This window comes from Procambarus clarkii, chromosome 5, assembly GCF_040958095.1.
Source record: "Procambarus clarkii isolate CNS0578487 chromosome 5, FALCON_Pclarkii_2.0, whole genome shotgun sequence".
NCBI classification, from domain to species: domain Eukaryota; kingdom Metazoa; phylum Arthropoda; class Malacostraca; order Decapoda; family Cambaridae; genus Procambarus; species Procambarus clarkii.
The window spans coordinates 32641286-32664478 of NC_091154.1; the positions used below are offsets into that span (position 1 = coordinate 32641286).

Below are 23193 nucleotides of genomic sequence, written 5' to 3' on the forward strand. Positions count from 1 at the left end.
ATATAAATAAAAATTGTTCTTCATTCTTTAAAATGGACAAGCAAATTTTGGGTAAATTGTTAGGATGTCGTCCAGAACACCTGAGTCAATAAAATAGTTACACAGTTGGTGGTACAAGAGGCCAGGAGGTCTAAAGTCCTTTACGGCTTCACATTCAACAATATAGTGTTCTAGTGAATGCATTAAAGGTTTATCACAGAGTTTACAATCTGAATATTCTGGTAGTGGCTCAGCCTCACTAACCTGCCAGATGTGTCTATAGCCAAGGCGAATTCGCGCAATGACTACATCACACTGCCTGGTCCGGTTACTGTGCTGACCATACAAATACCTATTATTACAAAACTTGTCATAACTTTTAATACTGCAGCTTTCAGGTCTCTGGGCATTTCTTAGTTCTTCTAAATCTGAATTAATTTCTTTAATTTGTATGTTTCTAATAACTGCATTAGATAGTCCAAAGTCATAATCAATGTTTTCTTTAGAGATAATTCCCCACAGCTTTTGGCCTGATCCCTCCATCCTTTTTCTTTAGAGCACAGAGAGATGCTCCAATACATTACATTATATTATATTTATATATATATATATATATATATATATATATATATATATATATATATATATATATATATATATATATATATATATTATACATATCAAATTTAGCTTTGCTATTTTTTCTTTTGCTTCCTTTAGTCTACCTCTGTTTGCCTTTCTTCATTGCTTAGTCTCAATACCTCTCACCCACCCTCACGCCCACATGTTAAACCACTGTGGTCCAACATTGCTCAACCACTCCATCAGCTCACCACCACCACCACGTGTACCCGGCGAGGCCACCGTTCACCCAGTACCTCCGGAACGTTAATATCACACCTAAACGTTGGCCCAACACACACCTATTAACACATTTACCACATCCAAATTTTTATTAAATTAGTTCAAACAAGTTCAAGGGGCCTCGTAGCCTGGTGGATAGCGCGCAGGACTCGTAATTCTGTGGCGCGGGTTCGATTCCCGCACGAGGCAGAAACAAATGGGCAAAGTTTCTTTCACCCTGAATGCCCCTGTTACCTAGCAGTAAATAGGTACCTGGGAGTTAGTCAGCTGTCACGGGCTGCTTCCTGGGGGTGGAGGTCTGGTCGAGGACCGGGCCGCGGGGACACTAAAAAGCCCCGAAATCATCTCAAGAAGAAACATGCAACACACCCAAACATTCATAAAACACACGCCATGTTTGTCCAACACGTCCTAATATTTACGTACTTCATCCAATCATCCACGACACGTCCAATGTCGTGGATGATAACACGACCAAACGGTTCACCCACCACAGTGTCACCCACCTTTAGGCGAGGCTCTTCCAGGCTGAGGCTCCCCCCCCCCCCCTCCCCCAAGACACATTCATTAATCTACGTAATGTGTAATTAAAAAATGGCATTTTCTGAAATACATATACATATTACATATGGTACTTGTGACTATTTTTTATTATTATTATTTTCTACCACAGACGTGGCCAGACATTTACAATGCTAACCAGCATATATACATTTTCTTCTGTCCTCCATGGACAGGGTTAGAGATCAGTTAAACATATAGTTCAGGGATTTATTGAACAATCAACCACAGAAGGTGATTCGGTGCTTTTAAAATGCTAAGCTAAACTACATACGTAAATACATAGATACACAGATTTACGTATGCCCTACATAAAGTGTTCGAAGTGTCATTAATGTGCATTTACAAAGGTGAAATGCAATTCTGATCAGCTTCCATATGTACTTTAAACACATACATACATATACACACACATATATACGTACATATACACATATACATGCATATATATACACACACATGCATTCACATACATTTGTCTCTTTTACTCTGACAGGGTGAGATAGCTGATAGAGAAACTAGTGTGCAATTAAGCACTTGATCACTGAAGGTGATTAAGGTGCTTTTACAAGCTCAGGTTATATAGTTACATCACATACATACATTGTATAAATGATACATTACATGGTCAATCTTGGATACAAGTCCAATATATCATCAAGTGTTCCAGTACTCATATAGTAATTACAGAGTTCAGCATACCTTAGCCCAGGAGGGCGAAAGTCAGTCAGTATGGGACATTCTACAATATATTGTTCAAGAGAGTGCATGTTTTCTCTTTCACAAAGTTGACACATTGTGTACTCGACATTTGGGTTTTGAGAAAGCTGCCAGATACGTCTATATCCCAGGCGTATTCTGGCCACTATAACATCACATTGCCGGGTTCTTGTTCTATTAGTCCCATATGTGAATGTCTCCTCACGATATCTATCATAATATTTAATGCTACAACTTTCAGGTCTTTGAGAATTTGTTAGGTCGGTGAGATCTTCATTAGATATTTGTTTAAGTATTCTCTTTGTCACTGCTAATGAAACACCCATATCAATTTCTACCACTGGTTTTCTGCAGGCTGACTTAGCAAGCATATCAACAGTGTCATGCCTTGATTGCTAGGCTAGATGTTTTGGTTGTGTTGGTAATGATGTCAATGAAGAAGAAAGCCCTTAGCGAGAAAACTTCGAAAGAAATCAGTTGAGAGTCTTTGGTTAAAATAATTTTACACAGCCGACGGCCCCTTGCCTGAGGCTCCTGTACTGTTCGTGATCATCTTGTGTACTTGTCAATATATTACAGCTAAACTGAATTCTTGTATAAGTGAAATACCTTTGGGAAGAATAGTGTACATTACAGGCGAAATGGAATTCTCACATATGGCCCAGATTGATATTTTTGTCTCATTGTAACCGATTAGTGTTGCACACTTCAATGGAACGCACTCATCCACCTCCCACACCCCTCGCCCAACGCCCACACCCCCCTCATCTACCGCCCACACCCCCCTCATCTACCGCCCACACCCCCCCTCATCTACCGCCCACACCCCTCCCTCCATCTACCGCCCACACCCCTCACCCACCGCCCACGCCGCCAGACGTGGGCGTAATGAGAGAGCACTTACCCGGGGTGCACAATTACCCAACATTAGGGTCTATTCCGACCCCTGGCGGCGCCACCCTCACCTTTCATCCCTCATCCACCTTTTAGCTTCTCTTCACCTCGTCTTTGGCGCCAAATTTAATTTATCTGGTCACATTGTCCCGGCGGGGGGCTCCAGCCCCCCGCCCCGCCCCTTCACCTCCTACCCAAGCATGGGTCTTCTACCCCTCAGTCCTCAGAGAGAGAGAGAGAGAGAGAGAGAGAGAGAGAGAGAGAGAGAGAGAGAGAGAGAGAGAGAGAGAGAGAGAGAGAGAGAGAGAGAGAGAGAGAGAGAGAGAGAGAGAGAGAGAGAGAGAGAGAGAGAGAGAGAGAGAGAGAGAAATGCAGTGATTCCTGACCTATTTTTCTATCATATACTTTTAAAATTGTGAATTGAGTGTGCTTTAACAAGCTTGTTTAGTTTATTAATCCTCGCTTGGTGTTTAACTTGTCGTATTCTTAGTATCAAGCCGAGTACTTTGCTGGGAATGTTTGTCAGTGAGTCTAGTCAATCGTTGGGTACAGCCTCCCTATCATCTTTCTAGTATCTTACTACCATATATAGCCTCTTCCAGCAGCTGGGCAATCTGGACACCCCAGACACACACTGCCCACCGAACCACACTACAACCCAAGTTCGTGGAAAAATGGCACCCACAGGAACATTATATGTAATATATATTTAGGTTCCTGAATGATATTTTGACTTTTGTAAGTGTAGAGTGTGCTGCTGATATCCAATTTATATGTGCCTCTGAAAATTCCACACCAAATATAGGTGTATTTGCGGCGAGGTGGTGGCTGACAGGTACGGCCACCATAGCCTACTCTGCCAAAGCACAGGGGGATGGCACTCGAGGCACAGTGAAGTTAACATCATCAAGAGGAGCCTCACCACAGCTGGATGCCCAGCTGAAAGAGAGCCCCGTTACCTAACGCCCCGTAACTCTGATGCTCTTATTGGTCGCCCAGATGGTATCACAGTGACCCCCTGGAAGAATGACAAGCAATTGGTATGGGACTACACGTGTATATCATCCCTGGCTAACACCTACATTGACCTCAGTGTTGCACAACCAGGTGGCGCTGCCACTCACAGGAAATCAGCCAAAACCCGTAAGTACAGAGAACTGGATCACTACTACAATTTTGTCCCCATTGCTTCTGAGACACTCGGCGCCTGGGGTAAGAGTGCCACCAGTTTTTTTTTAATACACCGGGTTCTAGGCTAATTGAAACAACAAGAGACCCTACAGCTGCCAGCTTCCTTTTCCAGCGCCTCAGCGTGGCGATACAGAGGGTAAATGCACACTACATTCAGGGTTCCTGCCCGCCATCTGAGGAGCTGGAGGAACTCGACAACTTATGATAATCATCTTTGTATCCTATATGTAACTCCTTTTCTGCAATAGAGTTTAAATAAAATAAACACTTACATATATAAGGAGGTGGTAGAAGAAGACAATATGTGCCAGCGGACGTGGGAGCCCGACAAGGCTCCTCCGGGTGCTGCATATCCTCTTCCTCGAGGCTTGAGGTTCCCTATAAACAACCAGAGGTGGTACCCTCTATATATTTTTATTTAAAATAAAAAATATTATATATATATATATATATATATATATATATATATATATATATATATATATATATATATATATATATATATACACACAGTGGCCCAACTCCCAGGTACCTATTTATTAATAGGTGAACAGAAAATTAGGTGAAAGGAAACGTGCCCCCCCCCCCCCCGGAGATCGATTCCTGGACCCTCAGTTGTGAGTCACGAACGAAGCCACTGTGCTACTGTACCTAACAGTACATTTACAAGCCAAATATCAGTACCGAGATTTAAGACCCTACAAACTGTTGAACACATTGAACACAACCTTACTGCCATCAACATACGAGTTATAACACTCATCTAGGATTGAAATAAGTAAGAGTGCGCAGCTGGAGGCGTAATAGTGCCCCGGCTGGAGGCGTAAGATTGTGCCAGCTGGGGGCGTAAGAGTGCGCCAGCTGGAGGCGTAAGAGTGCGCCAGCTGGAGGCGTAATAGTGCCCCGGCTGGAGGCGTAAGATTGCGCCAGCTGGAGGTGTAAGATTGCGCCAGCTGGAGGCGTAAGATTGCACCAGCTGGGGGCGTAAGATTGCACCAGCTGGGGGCGTAAGAGTGCGCCAGCTGGAGGCGTAAGATTGCGCCAGCTGGAGGTGTAAGATTGCGCCAGCTGGAGGCGTAAGATTGCATTAGCTGGGGGCGTAAGATTGCACCAGCTGGGGCGTAAGAGTGCGCAGCTGGAGGCGTAATAGTGCCCCGGCTGGAGGCGTAAGATTGCACCAGCTGGGGGCGTAATAGTGCGCCAGCTGGAGGCGTAAGATTGCGCCAGCTGGAGGCGTAATAGTGCTCCGGCTGGAGGCGTAAGATTGTGCCAGCTGGGGGCGTAAGAATGCGCCAGCTGGAGGCGTAAGAGTGCGCCAGCTGGAGGCGTAATAGTGCCCCGGCTGGAGGCGTAAGATTGCGCCAGCTGGAGGTGTAAGATTGCGCCAGCTGGAGGCGTAAGATTGCACCAGCTGGGGGCGTAAGATTGCACCAGCTGGGGGCGTAAGAGTGCGCCAGCTGGAGGCGTAAGATTGCGCCAGCTGGAGGTGTAAGATTGCGCCAGCTGGAGGCGTAAGATTGCATTAGCTGGGGGCGTAAGATTGCACCAGCTGGGGCGTAAGAGTGCGCAGCTGGAGGCGTAATAGTGCCCCGGCTGGAGGCGTAAGATTGCACCAGCTGGGGGCGTAATAGTGCGCCAGCTGGAGGCGTAAGATTGCGCCAGCTGGAGGTGTAAGATTGCGCCAGCTGGAGGCGTAAGATTGCACCAGCTGGGGGCGTAAGATTGCACCAGCTGGGGGCGTAAGAGTGCACCAGCTGGAAGCGTAAGAGTCCGCCAGCTGGAGGCGTAAGATTGCACTAGCTGGAGGCGTAAGATTGCACCAGCTGGAGGCGTAAGAGTGCGCCAGCTGGAGGCGTAAGAGTGCGCAGCTAGAGGCGTAAGATTGCGCCAGCTGGAGGCGTAAGAGTGCACCAGCTGGAAGCGTAAGAGTGCACCAGCTAGAGGCGTAAGAGTGCACCAGCTGGAGGCGTAAGAGTGCGCAGCTAGAGGCGTAAGATTGCGCCAGCTGGAAGCGTAAGAGTGCACCAGCTGGAAGCGTAAGAGTGCACCAGCTGGAGGCGTAAGAGTGCGCCAGCTGGAAGCGTAAGAGTGCACCAGCTGGAGGCGTAAGAGTGCGCCAGCTGGAGGCGTAAGAGTGCGCCAGCTGGAGGCGTAAGAGTGCGCCAGCTGGAGGCGTAAGAGTGCGCAAGCTGGAGGCGTAAGAGTGCGCCAGCTGGAGGCGTAAGAGTGCACCAGCTGGAAGCGTAAGAGTGCACCAGCTGGAGGCGTAAGAGTGCGCCAGCTGGAGGCGTAAGAGTGCGCCAGCTGGAGGCGTAAGAGTGCGCCAGCTGGAAGCGTAAGAGTGCGCCAGCTGGAAGCGTAAAAGTGCGCCAGCTGGAGGCGTAAGAGTGCGCCAGCTGGAGGCGTAAGAGTGCGCCAACTGGAGGCGTAAGACCAGCGCAGGAACACCCCCGCATAACACACAAGTACGACAATCTGTACTAATAAGGGAAGCAGGAGAGTTTCCCTCCATTGTTGACTTGTCCAGCAGGCCGCGCCAGCCCCAGACTCTAGCATTGTTGCCACGTCCGGGCTAAACCCTCTCCCTGTCTCACGCCTCCTAACAAACATTAATGTAAAAAATCTTTGTTGTGGCCACTGATTCACAAGCGTATCTCAGACTCGTAGTCACAGTGCTCCACGTAGCGCATAATAACGCGGCAAGAAGAACGGTTAGGGATAAACATATTTTATTTGAATTTTAATTTTGAAATTTGAATTTGATATTAGTCCATGTTCGTACATAACAATATATTGGTTTCTTTATCCTTGCAAAAAAATCATATGTAAACCGTATAAATTAATTAAGACTAAGCAGAAGGGAACCTCGACCAGGCCTCGACCGTAGGCCTGGTCGAGGACCGGGCCGCTGGGATGCTAAGCCCCGAAATCATCTCAAGGTAAGGGGAATGCTTAAATATGCTGTAAAGTGGTAAAATATTGTTCAGTCAAGTTAGTGAAGATTAAATCAAATTATTGTGAGAGCGAGTGTATTTTAGCTGGTCGGTATTACTGCCTGTGATTGGTCGCTTCAGGATTACTGCGAGCGCGTAATCAAGGGAAACCGGGCTCAAAGGGGGGAGGGGGGGGGAAGGGTCTGAATTCTTGGGAAATAGCTGGCACGGGCCCCTCCGGAACATATGATACATGGCGAATGTGTCTTTCCCATACTTCTCCTGCCTCTGTTCACTTAAGAATCTGCTTTTGTTTACAAGCTCTGTTTACCCTGGTCCTGGGTTCAATCCCGGGCGCAGGCGAGAAACAATGGGCAGCTTCTTTCACCCTATGCCCCTGTTACCTAGCAGTAAATAGGTACCTGGGTGTTAGTCAGCTGTCACGGGCTGCTTCCTGGAGGTGGAGGCCTGGTCGAGGACCGGGCCGCGGGGACACTAAAAAGCCCCGAAATCATCTCAAGATAACCTCAAGATATACCCATTTTTGTACTCTTGTATTTGTATCCCTGCTATGGACCTATCTTTAGTTCCACCCCCTCCATCTCTCCCCCCCCCCCCAATACTCCCTGGTTCAACGTGCAAAAGGAAATAAAAATCGTTGCAGTTGCTCTAACGAACCGTCACTACCTAATGAATATCTAATTAAGGATGACTAATAACTTGCGAATTGGCCCTAATTACGCTCAGATATGGACCTAGCGCTCTGGACATATCCTTCGCTAATGTCTTATTTACTTATGTCTTATTTACTTGTTGCTCGCTTACCGATGCAAGCTGATAGCTGATTGGTTGCTTGTTTACAAGTCACATCGTACTGACGGCCCATTCGTTAACGTATTTTGAAACCTATCTAACCTTACCCATTCTACTGTAACCTAGCCACTTTTAAATCAATCGGACCTAATACAGCCTAACATAAGCTGACACAGGCTAACCTAACTATATACAAGTTTTTGACTATTAGAAAAAGAGCTTTGTCGATCTGACCACCGTTTAAATGTGCAATGTTATATAGTTTTTCTCTTTACAATATTGTAATACTCTTCACGGGTGGTATATTTTGCTTAAACTTATCGTGACCCGTTCGTTTTAATACCTTAAGTTTGTGTTCTCCATTTATGTATATATTGAAAAGGCTGATTAGTAACTAAATTTAGCACAAAGGCGAACTTTAATTTTTTTTTTAAATATAAAAATATGAATGAGGTAGAAAAACAAATAAGAATCTCAACCTAACCTAGGCAAATTTATGAATAATTTAAGTCTAGATTAAGTTATATTAGGCTTAGGTCATTCTTACATTAAGTTAGGGTTATTTTCGTTCATTTCTTCAATTATTTTTCTTTTTCCAGTTCCTGTTTATGATTTTTTTGCACTACAATGGTCCGCCTCTTACCTTGGCCCCGTCACCATACTGGGCGTCACTTACTGTATTATTTCCAATGTTAAGTGGTAAGTGAGCATTGTAGCAGTCCACTCTCCACTTATTGCGTATAACCATTCTAATGCATCTCTGATTATATAAACGTTGTTTGTTTTCCATTCGTCTTAATACACCTCCGTTACACCATTTGTCTTTTATGTTGATACCGTTCATTGATGAGAAACATCAGTTGTAATTAAATTTACTTTGCTTTATAAAATAATATTTCGTGCAGGCGGAGTGAACTCTTGCAACAGCTGGGAGTGAGATTTACACTTAGTTCACCTTGTGTTTATCACGTGTACTGACGCAGTCATTGGAGACAGTTGGTAAACAAAATTACACGTGGCTACGGCAACGCCTTTAATACTTGACCCGATGCTAAACACGTCTGTGTCTAGTGATTTATACTCCATGAGTTGGGGGTACTCGGCGGTGCTAGGGTCTCACTCCCAGTCTACGTTTTCTCTCAGTCTCCCCCTCTACTCTTCTTCCCATCTTCCCCTTCTCCAACTTTCTCTCTCTCTCTCTCTCTCTCTCTCTCTCTCTCTCTCTTTCCCTTCCTTTAACTCCCCCCTCTCTTACCTTCCAAGTTTTTTTCTACCACAGACGTGGCCACACATTTGCAATGCTAACCAACATATATACATTTTCTTCTGTCCTCCATGGACAGGGTTAGAGAAGTGTTAAACATATAGTTCAGGGATTTATTGAACAATCAACCACAGAAAGGTGATTCGGTGCTTTTAAAATGCTAAGCTAACCTACATACGTAAATACATAGTTACACAGATTTACGTATGCCCTACATAAAGTGTTCGATGTGTCTTTTACATAGTATCATTAATGTGCATTTACAAAGGTGATATGTAATTCTGATCAGCTTCCACATATATATATATATATATATATATATATATATATATATATATATATATATATATATACACATGCATTCACATACATTTGTCTCTTTTTACTCTGACAGGGTGAGATAGCTGATAAACTAGTTTGCAATTAAGCAGTTAATCACTGAAGGTGCTTAAGGTCCTTCCAAGTGCTATAGTCGTAATGGCTTGGCGCCTTCTCCTGATAATTCCCTTCCCTTCTTCCCCCCACCTCCTCCTCCTCCTCCCACCACTCACCACTCACCGAGACAATCATGGAGGAGGAACAAGCCAAGCTACTCCTGGTGCTCAGAGGACAACTTCCTCTCTGCCCCCCGCAGTCGACGACTCTGAGCGGCAACGCATTAGTGAGATCGATGTTCTTGGGAGACGGAAGGGCCGGGGGATGGTGGCGGAGGTCTCCGTTTTGGGGGAGTAGCGACTAACTGCCCTGGAGACATAAATGGAGGAGGTCCCAGTGGACAAATTGACTATTTACAGAAAGAGAAAGTAGAGGTAGTGGTCTTACTAGCTGTCTGGTTTGTGTAACTCTGATACCAGTCAATAATCGTACAGTTGTGGTGAAATATGGAAAGTTGTTTCAGTATGCTACTCTAGGTTTTCCCGACAACTTTGTTCGATATCTTGCCATAGTCATGCATTATGACATGGCATTTTTTCCCTTTCGTATTAGCCTATTCAACAAAAATGCGTTATCTGTTTTGTATCACTTTATTTTCTATCATCTCCTTGCCTACCATCAAACATTTCCTGTCATCTCGTTTTCTAAGACTACTGCATCAATGTGTGTTTAAAAATGTACGGTACATGTGTAATATTATATAGCTGGTGTGCGTATGTTTAGCCTTAATAAACCCGGTGACAACCTCCAGGGTTACGGACATGCACTATGCACAAGAGACCCAGAAAGGATAACGTACGATAACAAAAATAGTGAAGTTACGATATCGTAATTTATAGTCTGTTTTAATTTTACAGTCTTCAAAGGAGCTTGTCGTTTATAAAATAAATATTAACATACTGCCAGGCTTAATACTTGAAAATAAACGTAACGATGATAATATACTTTGCAACAATATATGCATTAAAATTATTTAAATTGTTTAATATATTAGTGGCTTGTCATTCAGATGATATTGATGATACAAGCAACAAACAAGAACAAAGATAAAATGAGAGTAAGAATAGACTGAGGCAATAATGTTGTCTAACGCAGCCTTCCTCCCGCAGAATGGCTACCCGGCCAGACGACGCTCCCTCGTCGACGACGCCAAGTTCGAAACCACTATCAACAAGCAACAGAAGCAGTCGTGGATAGAGGAGGCCCAGCGACTGTCCCGCGGTAGGTCAAGCCGGGTGGATTACCTATGGATTACTGTGGTCACCTTTATGTGCTTGAAGCTCCTGGGCCCCGCGCCTTTCAGCCACCGGTCACTTATTGGCTCCAGACCTTCTTGCACTTATCACACCACTTCTTGAATGGAGTTGACCTCAACTACCTTACATCTCAACGTGTTTCACTTGTTCACTGCTCTTGTACCGAGGTGCTCTCTCTTATGTCCACGCCTCCCGTCATGTTCCAGTTATCACACACACGTAGTTTCCTTTCACTACTCTTCATGCTAAACAAAAATTCAACTTTGTTAATGCTGCCAAGTATCTACGATCATGTCGCCTCTTCGCCGAGTGGTGAGGTCAAGTTCTCCGAATCTTTCCTCGTAGCTCGGTCCTCTGATTGTGGGATCATTATCGTAGCAAAGCTCTACATTTACTTCATGCATTTTTTTGGTTGGAATTCCAAACTGGGGCTAGATATTCTTGTACTGTTTATACATGGAAGTGTACAACGTTCTTAACGCTTCTTGGCTTATGTACCTGCAGGTTATACCAGTGTCCTCCAGCTTTATGTGGCTGATGTTATCCTGTTAATGTGTTTCCAGTGACAGGCTTCACTATATATCTTTTCTAATTTACGGGACGGGGAGGTGGCTATGCAAGTAGCGGCAGGTGTGGCTGTAAAGATAGCGAGGTGAGGCTGCAGGGATGGGAAGATGGGGCTTCAGGGATGGGGCTGCTGAGATTAAGTACGTCTTCAGGGTTTAGATAAATGAAGGACTCGCCCCAAGTAGCCTGCCATTTGATAGAAGAAAACGAGACTACGGATGTATTGAAGAATTGAGAATAGTGTGCAGCAGAACATAGTTGTTGATGGTGAAAATGGAGGGTAAGAAAATGGAATGATGAAGTATCCTCGACCTTGCAAGATAGAGGGACGAAGTGTGATGAAATGGTTGGCGAAGTATTGGAAGAAGTCGAGGAATTTAATATCTGAGACCGATATTGTGCAAGCATGAAACTTTGGAAGAAAAGTAAGAGAGAGCAGTGGAAAGGATAAATGCGGCCCGAACCTTCGAAAGGACTATAGAGGGTTCACTAAACTGTTCACTAAATGTGGTGTAAGTGTGTAAAAACTATAGCCACAGGCATGGTGGGTGGAGCGAGGGTTTGGACTGTAGGGAGGATTGTGGGTAATGTGATTATAAAACAACAATAAGAGCAGTTAGAATAACTGACAGGCAATTAAAATTATCGAGATTAATACGTTAGGGACATGACGAGAACAATAGACCAGGCTACAAGGTTACGTCAGAACAGAGGTGCTGGTCACTTCTGGCGAGGCCTTTCCCACGAAGCGTTATCATGGACCTCCAAAACGTCAATAAATATATAAAAGTACAAAGATTTTCAAGTTTATTGTTAGAAAAGTTCAATGATGGTTTATTATCGTGTTCTGTCCTAATGTGTTGAAAGCGGTGTTTAATGCATTTTCGTATATTGTGAGAACACTTAAAGTTATCTTTCACTGGTCTTTTTGCATGGTTTTTGTGACGCGGTTCGTGTTTGGTAAATGCCCTCCTGTTACTGTGCACCTCTTGCAGCCATTAGTTTAGCGGATGTCCACCTTCAGTTCCAGGTTTACGTAGGAGGAGAAACAGGTTCCTCCATTACAGTAGCAGGTCTAGTTAGTATTATCAGTGAGTAGCAGGAGTAACAAGTTGCTCTCTTACAGACGGGGAGTTGAGTGAGGAGGAGGTCTTCCTTGTGCAGAGTCCTTGTGAGCCCGATGTCCCCCAGCAGGTGGCTCTTGTCCTGGCCCTCGTCGACGGCATCGGCTCTCTTCCCAGGATCATCAAAACCATCGAGGTAAGAGGGGAAGTAGAGGAGTGGGTGGGAGGAGCCGTTGACCAACTGCACCTATCAAGTCGACGCAAAACCAAGACAATTATGAACTATCAGCTAAAGTCAGAACCAGTAAACAAGCCGGACGAGATAAGCACCGAGAGCGAGGATGACGGCCCATTATTCTCTAAGTCTTGCTTGATTAGCTGAGGAAACGTGGTATAATATATTTGTATTATATATTATGTTCATTTATTTACGTTCTGACATTCCCGCCCTCGAGGTGGACCACGAGGTGGACCACGAAGTGGACCACGAAGTGAATTAGGCTACCATATACTGTCTACCTTTGACGATTACCGTCATTAATGTGACATCATGCGAGAAAAAGTTAGAATCAACAATAAAGAATTTATTGGCCGGGAAACACACAAAGAAATATTCCTGTGCTTGGGTTTAATAATTCGTTTTGTCTTGGACAGGCAATCTGTGTATATATATATATATCTACCCTACCAGTTAGGCTTATATCGAGGTTCACCCCCCCACCACCACCCCCAAGGTCCAGCTAGACCCCCACAGGATGCAACCCCACAAAAGTTAACTCACGGGGACCTATTCACGGCTAGGTGAATAGAGGCATTAGATGAAAGCCAACCCTTGCTCAGGCCAGGCTCGTTAAACTGCGACCTCCCCCTCACAACGCGTTCATCAATTGTAACCTAGTGTATTAAAAATAGGTTTGTTCCCATCTGTATAGTAATATTATATATTAAATTTCTATGAATAGTTAGGCTTAGGTAAGGTTTGGTGTTCAGGTTTTTCTGGCGATTATTTTTATTTGAAGTACGTGGGTTAACCATTTACCAACCCGTCATCGACTCAAGTCCATTACATCCAGCGGTCGACCCCACAGACGCATTCATAAATTTTTACATGCTGTTCATTCAAAACGGGAATTTTCTCAAATATAAATTAATATTATAATATATTAGCATATCTGGCATATATAGGCATAGGTTAGGTGTTTAGGTTCTGTTGGCGATTATTTGTATTTATAGTACGTGGGTGAAGCATTTATAGCGTTGTGGTTCGAACAGAATTCGTCAGTGAAGCACTTGTTCCGGAAGTGTGCGAACGGAATCAGTCATGAGTCATGTGTAAACTGTTTTTCATTCATAAACAGCGGGTTTGGCGGGTGCATGGAATCACTTTTGGGATTTTGTTTGGTGGACGGGCTGCCAGCCAGTTTAGTTTCCGGTCGCAGGGCCCCAGGTTGTAAGACTGTTCCCACAAGCGTGACCTGTCGCCAACATGAAAACTGCTAAAATACATTATACTACAAGTTCTGGAGATTTAATTATACCTCTTGATATATTATACTCCACAACGGCCAATATTTAAAGTTGTTAAAACAATGGTATGTCTATACATTATTTTTTACTTGCCTAACCGTTTCGCCAATCTACTTGACCGTGGTTGTTGTTGAGTATGCTACTTGACCGAGACCACATCAAGTTCACCACCTAAGGGCAACGTTGACCCGCTCGTCTGAACGACCTCCTACCTGAGACTGTACGCTCTGGGGCTCCGATGCCTCCTGCTGCTGAGACTTCTCTGAGGTCGTCCTTCAGAATTCTGCATTCTCCGTATTACAATTGTTCATCAAGCCTCTGACATCTGCTGGTAGAGCTGATGGGCAGGATTACAATGTAACTTCCATGCTACAGTTCCCCGAGCGGCTACGGTACACAAAATTCAAGAAATACTGAGCACCATCTGTGTTGCCAACCAGCCAGCTGGAAGGTTTGTGGCTTGTGTCCGCGAGGCTTCCTTCCTCATTACTTATATAATTCATTTTTCCTTCTTTGATGGAGAGGAAATTTGGAGAATACATTATAATAAGTCATTGGATACCCTGATAACCACACGACAGTTAACTATATGCTTCATATTATACTGAAAATAACTGATGGAATAAAATTAATTGCTGTCGATATGGTATTAGTTAACTGCGCTAAGCTCCACATAATAATTTGCTGCAGGTTAGTTACCAACTGTGGAGACATGCTTAATGAAGTTCATTGGTAAATTCCGTCTTCGTTAATGGATACAAATTTACGTGCCTACATGCATAGTGAACACGTAATCTTTCATTCTGAAAAGTTCTGAAAACGAGGCAGCCATTGTGCGTGTTGGTACATAAGTAGGTAATGTGTTCCTCATCTCCCCATTTCCACAAACAATTTTACAGATCAGAGAAAGAGAAATGAAGCATAAACAGTCTTAAGGTCCATAGAATACCAGAATGAGACAACGATGAAATGAGAGCAGAAATATCCTAAGCTACTCTATTCCTTTAATATGTGTTTTATTGTTTCAATAAACGTACTTGAACGAAGAAATCATAATTAAAAAACAATTATCAAGACTTCTCTTCCGTCAAATCATCCCCCAATCCCCTACTCCCAGTGGAATAATCTGTTTATTGTTACTAAAACACCTATGAAACCATAATATATACACTGTAATGCTTTCAATGATCAAAAATAACAGATAGCAAGTCACATTCGTTACTGTGAAGACCACAGATGCAAATAATATTTTCCAGCGAGAGGAAATTCATATTGACACGATAACCGCCGGATATATTTCATATTATTGTCCTCTGTCTGATGGCAAAATCAAATATAACATAAGGTACTTTCAACTTATTAAAAACTTGACAATTACTAGCGTATAGATTTTCTCATAGTTATTTACATTGCTCATTGAATTGAAATTGAAATAAGTTTATTGAGATAAAATACACACAAAGGGATGAGGTAGCTCAAGCTATTCTCACCCCATTCAGTACAACGTGTTAATACATACATAGACACACATCACAAACAATAAACATATTACCGAACATTCTGAGAGATAAAGATATACATTTCCTCCTTTACACAAGTAGTATGGTATCAGACGTACACACAAATACTTTTATGACCTAGGTATACTGTATAGACATACATTGCTCATGATGGCGCCTTCTCTTACTGGATTAGCTACATTAAAAAGAAAAAAAATGCACTTTTACATAAGAGGGAAATTGTTGGGGTTTTTGTCATGTGGGAACCGACCTGTGAGATTTATATTTATTTAATTTATATGAATTTATATAGAATTTATATTTACGTTAATTTATATACTTCGATAGCAATTTGTATAATGATAAGTGGACTGTATTTCTGCAATAATCTCATAATCTCACAAATCGATCCTCTACACATTAGGGGGGGGGTTATTAAATTAATATATATATGCAGCCAATCAAACTACAGAAATAACTACATACATTAAAGAGGTTCCTTATCTTATAGTACAGCAGGTTAGTCCACCAGGTATAACTAGGGTGTAGACACCAAATTATCCTCTTTGAGGTAGCTTCCATATCACCCAGTAACTGGTGCACAAATCTTGCATCCTCGTCTTGACCTGTCAAAAGTGCGCTAGCTGTGAAGCCAGATACCTATATATGACAAGTATATCAGAGAAAACAGTACATGGAACATGAAGACCTGGCTTAATTACCTTTAGTTTGAGGCTTCCATGTGATCTAACCGGGTCACCCTATATAATGACATTAATGGCCACTAATGATAAATAATGGGTTTCGGAAAGAACACTTAACTTGATTTGTTGACAGCGTGTTGACAGATGGCACACCTTTGGTATCCATAACACTACGTCCAAGTAAAATTAACAGGAGCCGAATTTGCTCCCGTGTGAGCCTCTGGTCTCGTATAACAATGGCTGCCCTCCTTCCCCACTGACGCCTGGCCTACTTGTCCAGATGTCAAAAAGTGATAGAAGGGTCACATTTACTCTACTTTAATATTGATAATTAAGTTAATTTATATAAGATGTTTTTATGATGGTAAAGTCCAAAGACTAATGTATTTAAGAATAATTCCCAGCAGAATAGCTGGTCAATTTATAATGGTATGTGGTGATGATATCCCGTTTTCTTTAGACGGTAATTCCACTACAAGTTACGTTTTCTATGGGTAACTTGTTTATACAATACAGCTATTATCTGTATGATTATTAAATGGTGTCGGATTTTCCGACATAATTCCCCAGGGGGCTGCTCACGGGTCGAAGTCCTAATTAGAACAGACGAACACCGATACTCCTCCTTCGAATTATTAGATTAATTTGATGTTAGTAGTTAGTAATCACACATTTGTGCGTCTGTTCGTACAGGACGGATGTCCCGTACTAGAGTTGCAGGGTTTAGAAGTCTAATGCGATTTCATTTCCCTGTCAACTCTTGAAAGGCTAATATTCAAGCCTAATCACATATTATTTAACCCAGAAGACTGAATGTGATCAAATACTACAGTCAAGTATGATTCAGGGACTGCAGTGAGATCAGTGACATTAGATATAACTTGAAGTTTCTTCAGGTAACTGGTCACTGATATATAAACACTGAGGCCCATGGAATACATCTTGATTAAATAATAAATGTATCAAATCAGTCATCAGATTTATTAGGGTTTAATTTAGTTAATTGATTCAGAGGATTGAATAGCTCATCATTAAAGTAAAGTATGGTTCTGAGACTGCAGTGGGTTCAGTGACATTGGTCGCAGTGACTTGTAGCTGGTTTAGGCTACTGTTCACTGATTTGCCACTGAGGCCTCATGAACTCATCTTCAGCTTCAAATGATGATACTAACATCAACCTCTGTTACTATAGTCAGCTGTAATCTCCTTAGTATAATGCTACTGGAGAAATATAATCAGCTGACAAATTTAGATTTCTACTGGTATTGTTTATCTGCAGGCATAGGTCTCCTCAGGCTTGATACTGGGCCTGAGAGTAATTTACCTCCTGCAGAGTTTAACATGGTTATACCCTGATATTTAGTAGGGCTACCGATGAATCGATGACAATAGTCTGTCCCTACAAGGAGACCGAAGTCGGTGAGGTGATCAGACTTAATATTATCTGCCAATTTTATTCCTCTATTTCTCAGGAATTTGGCTGTTGCTCTCAGACCTTGAACTTGTAGGTCTACTGGTATTTTGTCCACCACAATGGCTTGTACTCGACAGACGTACCTGCCTAAACGTACTGATGGTTGTACCACCTGGTAGACTTGAGGTCCTGCATCTGTTACAAACCCTGAGATGTTGAATGACATCTGGGCTACAGGCCTTAATTGTAGTTCTTCTGCCAACTTTTTGGTGATATATGTTCTCTGGGATCCTTGGTCAAACAACCCACGGGTATAGACCTTGGCCCTCTTATTCAGGATGGTAATTTGGGCAGTAGGCAAAGTCGTATTACCTTTAGACTTTGCCGATTGGACACTGTTTGTTTGTTGCACCTTGCAGTACTGTACTGTGGTGGGAATGCTATCTTCCACCTTGGGGTTTGGAGACGTTGTTTTGGTGTCTCTGCACAATGCTGCATGGTGCTGACCTTTGTTACACCTATTACAGGTGTGTAATTGGGTATCACAGTCCTTGATGTTATGTTTCCTGAGGCACCTCGTGCAATGTTGCAAATCTTTGAGTCGCTCAACACGGGCGTCACTATCAGGAAAATTAGAGCAGTGGTACATTGAATGTTTCTCATTGCAGAACAAACATGTTCCATAGCTTCCTGTACCCTTTGGTGTCATGTTCTTGGGTGACACAGTAACTATAGGCTTGGAGGGTCCCACTGCATATACGCCCACACTGCCACTGTTCCACTTTGGTGTTGAATTATATTGTCTAGATTGATTTGGAGTACCTTTGGTACTCTGTGGTTTACTATTATTGGTTTCTGAGGGTTTACTTGGTGGTTTTAATTTGTCATGTGTTCGTAATTGATGAACTACTGACTTTAAACCTTCAGATATTTCATTCATAGATAAGATGCTTTTATTGTAATGAGCACTCATTTGTCTCAATATGTCCCTAGGTATTTTCTCCTGGACAATTATTTTCAAGACCCACTCAGCCCCGTTTGTATCTGCTGTCAGGCTGAGGGCATTGATCAATGATTCTACCTCCAGCTTGAAGACTTGGAGTGAATCAGCTGAAGCCTCCGGTGGGGGTAAATGCAACAGCTCATGAACTAAATGTGATGTTCTTACTTCTGGATCAGCATAATTATCCTTGAGGAGTTTTACTGCCAGATCATAGCCGTCATTAGTTAATCTCAGATGGGATACTACTGTTTTAGCCTCACCTGATAATTGGCCTTGCAAATAAGAGAATTTACTACTCTTTGGTAAAGATTGTTTTGAGTCTACAAGGTCAACGAATTTGTTCCAAAATTCGTCCCAATTTTCCTCATCTTTTCCTGAGAAAGTGGGTAAATTAATTGGAGGGAGTCGAGCTTCTGCTTGACTCGTATTAGATGCAACTGTTGTTGTTGTTGCTGTTGCCTTGTTCTGGGCAATTAATTTGACATAAGGCTGTAACGTGGCCTGAGTGTGATCTTCATAATTCGCAAGATCAACCATAATGTCGTCTATTTCTGTTTCTGATAAATTGGTGTTGGCAAGTTCAGCCACATATGTTGCTATTTGACATTTGATTTGCTCAAATTTACCTGCAGCTGCTTGATAATAGCTTTCCAGGTCAGCATAATCAACTTGAGATTGTTGTGACAAATCTTCACATTTCTTGATCTGTCTTGTTAAGTGGCCTTTAAGACCTGCAAGGGTTCTTTTCATTCTCCCTGCATTATCCATACTGGCTAGTTGGTGAAGCCTTGTGGGGCTTGTACTTGGGCTGCTCATAATACTGAACAAGCTCTAATGGTAGCCTAGGGTAAATTCTGAACTCACTAGGCAATAATCCTACCTCTACTAGAGGTTAGCACTTAAAATTAATACACATTATATATATACAATCATACACACTAATGATTTGAGTGATAAACCAGTGTCACTGGAAGTACCTTTAGGTTAGCTCTTCTATATCACCCTAGGATGGTAGAGACACTAATTAATCACTCAAAGGTGTAATGATCATAAGTAAATTATTATATATACAACTCAATTCGAGTTGATAAAATTACACCCAAAATAGGGTCTGGACCATTCATTAATGGTGTTAGGTTGTTCAATATAGTACAACTGACTATTGTAATAATGGGACTAGGATGAACAATAATAGTTCAACTAGTCATATCCTACCCTGTTGTGGGTTGGCAATTAGTAAATATTATACTATGATCACTAGTGCAATATATATTAAATGATTCTCTATTTTGGAGAAATAATATACACAATTATTGATAATAGCCTCTTAATTGCCTCTATGAAACTTCTAATATTATCAAGAAGTATTAAATATTATTAGTGACCTCGCGAAATAAACTCCACAAAATTCGTAGATAATCTCTCGCGAAATGTAACACCACGAAATCCGTGAACAATCTCGCGAAGACACAGTCACTAATTTGGCTGGATTCTATATTAGCGCTGTCATTTCACGAAATAACACGCCACCAAATCTGTGGGTGTGCATGAAACCGCTGACTAAGGCTGATCTGAACTCGGCTGAGGGAGGCTCCTGAGCTCCCACGAGGCTACGCTGCCGTCTTTGACTGGCTGGCTTTGTTTAAATAACACTGCACTAGTTTATTTAATGAATCCACTGGTTAACTGGTTCATCCGGTACTAAGATGACCAAATGTGGGTTCATAGGACCGAATATTCCGGTTCCGAAGGTCCAAATAATCCGGTTCCGAAGGTCCAAATAATGTGGGAACCGACCTGTGAGATTTATATTTATTTAATTTATATGAATTTATATAGAATTTATATTTACGTTAATTTATATACTTCGATAGCAATTTGTATAATGATAAGTGGACTGTATTTCTGCAATAATCTCATAATCTCACAAATCGATCCTCTACACATTAGGGGGGGGGGTTATTAAATTAATATATATATGCAGCCAATCAAACTACAGAAATAACTACATACATTAAAGAGGTTCCTTATCTTATAGTACAGCAGGTTAGTCCACCAGGTATAACTAGGGTGTAGACACCAAATTATCCTCTTTGAGGTAGCTTCCATATCACCCAGTAACTGGTGCACAAATCTTGCATCCTCGTCTTGACCTGTCAAAAGTGCGCTAGCTGTGAAGCCAGATACCTATATATGACAAGTATATCAGAGAAAACAGTACATGGAACATGAAGACCTGGCTTAATTACCTTTAGTTTGAGGCTTCCATGTGATCTAACCGGGTCACCCTATATAATGACATTAATGGCCACTAATGATAAATAATGGGTTTCGGAAAGAACACTTAACTTGATTTGTTGACAGCGTGTTGACAGATGGTACACCTTTGGTATCCATAACACTACGTCCAAGTAAAATTAACAGGAGCCGAATTTGCTCCCGTGTGAGCCTCTGGTCTCGTATAACAATGGCTGCCCTCCTTCCCCACTGACGCCTGGCCTACTTGTCCAGATGTCAAAAAGTGATAGAAGGGTCACATTTACTCTACTTTAATATTGATAATTAAGTTAATTTATATAAGATGTTTTTATGATGGTAAAGTCCAAAGACTAATGTATTTAAGAATAATTCCCAGCAGAATAGCTGGTCAATTTATAATGGTATGTGGTGATGATATCCCGTTTTCTTTAGACGGTAATTCCACTACAAGTTACGTTTTCTATGGGTAACTTGTTTATACAATACAGCTATTATCTGTATGATTATTAAATGGTGTCGGATTTTCCGACATGTCAAACTACATTAAAACATTATTTTATGAGGCTGTATTTTATGAGTCCTGTTGTAAAAATGTGAACTCCTTGCATACTGACGATTGTGAGCTTACATACTTGCAGGATGAATGCACTCGTTCCTTGGTCAGTATGATTATACGTGTTTCTTGGTAACAATGATTGCACTTGCTCTTTGTCAGATTGTTTGCACTTGTTTCTTGGTCAGAATGATTGCACTTGTTCCCAGGTCAGAATGTTTGCATTTGTTCGTTGGACAGAATGATTGCACTTGTGCCTTCGTCAGAATGATTGCACTTGCTCCTTGGGCAGGATGATTGCAGTTGTTCCTTGGTCATGACGACTGCATGTTTGTCAGATTGAGTGCACTCGTTCCCTGGTCAGAAGATAAACACTCATTACTTGGTGCTTCTGGCAGAACTTCAAGGGGATGGTGATCCACGTGGAGACCCGGCCCGCCCCTCGTAAAGGAGTAGCTTTCGACGTCCTTTTCAAGATCGACATCCTGAGGGAGCCCTTGCTTAACCTCCTCAAGAGCCTCCGTCAGGGCTCCGCCATCGCCTCCGTCAACCTTCTCTCTGAACATCATTCATCCATCAAAGGTAGGTAGGTGTGTGTGTCTCGGATATGACTCAATCTAAAATATTTTCCATAGAACTTAAGACACTACATGCAGGAATGGCCACTGCCGCTCATACTGTGGGCTGCTGTGCCAGGTGATGCGCGCGAGTAACTCTTATTCACGACTTAGCACAGTAAATCATTCCTTTAAAGACGACTCTGAGCCTGAAATAATATTTTCATAAATCTGAGCTTCATGTGGTCAGCTAAGGAGCAAGACGACTTAGCCAGATTGTCAACCCTAGGTAATATGCAGCTGAAAGGTAAATTGTAGTCCCAGTCTAATACCATATAAAACCACTGCCAGAATATTGTGGAACTAATCAGTATGTATAAGTACTTCAGGACACAGATTACTCTGGCCTTTAACTACGCTATATACCGCTAGAAATATCCACGTAAACCTCTCTCTCTCTCTTTCCCGCCCACAGAGCCATGGTTCCCCAAGCACATCAGTGAGCTGGACGTCTGCAACCACCTGATGACCAAGTACGAACCAGACCTTGATATGGACCACCCAGGCTTCGCTGACAAGGAGTACCGGGCCAGAAGGAAGGAAATAGCAGACATCGCCTTCACATATAAATAGTGAGTAGACACACTAGATAGGGCTGAAGTAGGATAATAGATCAAATTTACCGCATGTGGTGCAGGTGTGGGAAGGTATGATGTATGATAATTGTGGGATGTCACTGCTCGAGATCCAGCCCATTCTCTCGATTTGTCAAGCGTCAAATTTGAAGTTTGCTAACCATAAGCATACGAACATCTATAGGCATCCCAACTGACCTGTTGGGATGCCTTTGTTAATTTGTCAGAATGACTTTAGTACATTTATTATACACCCCCACACCCATCCTTTGAGTGGTAGTGGACCCCACACCCATCCTCTTAGTAGTAATGGACCCCAGACCCATCCAGTGAGTGGTAGTTGACCCCGCACTCATCCAGTGAGTGGTAGTGGAAAAATTTAGTGGCAAATAATCCGAGAATGAGTCTGTAACGTGCCACAGTGAGTCAGATAACTCTGACATACAGACGCTTTGGATTTACCTCACCTCTTCAACCGCAAGAATGTAGTACTCGGCGTGT

General features: G+C 42.5%; 1 protein-coding gene across 1 annotated transcript in view; it reads left to right on the top strand.

Moving 5' to 3' along the window:
* ple (tyrosine hydroxylase ple) overlaps positions 1 to 23193 on the top strand; it is a 70539-nt gene that overhangs the window by 39682 nt on the left and 7664 nt on the right. Inside the window, exons 2-5 of the mRNA XM_045748591.2 lie at positions 10764 to 10875; positions 12604 to 12737; positions 21899 to 22082; positions 22533 to 22689. Of these exons, the coding sequence (XP_045604547.1) occupies positions 10764 to 10875; positions 12604 to 12737; positions 21899 to 22082; positions 22533 to 22689 (587 nt within the window). The remainder of the gene's footprint in view (positions 1 to 10763; positions 10876 to 12603; positions 12738 to 21898; positions 22083 to 22532; positions 22690 to 23193) is intronic.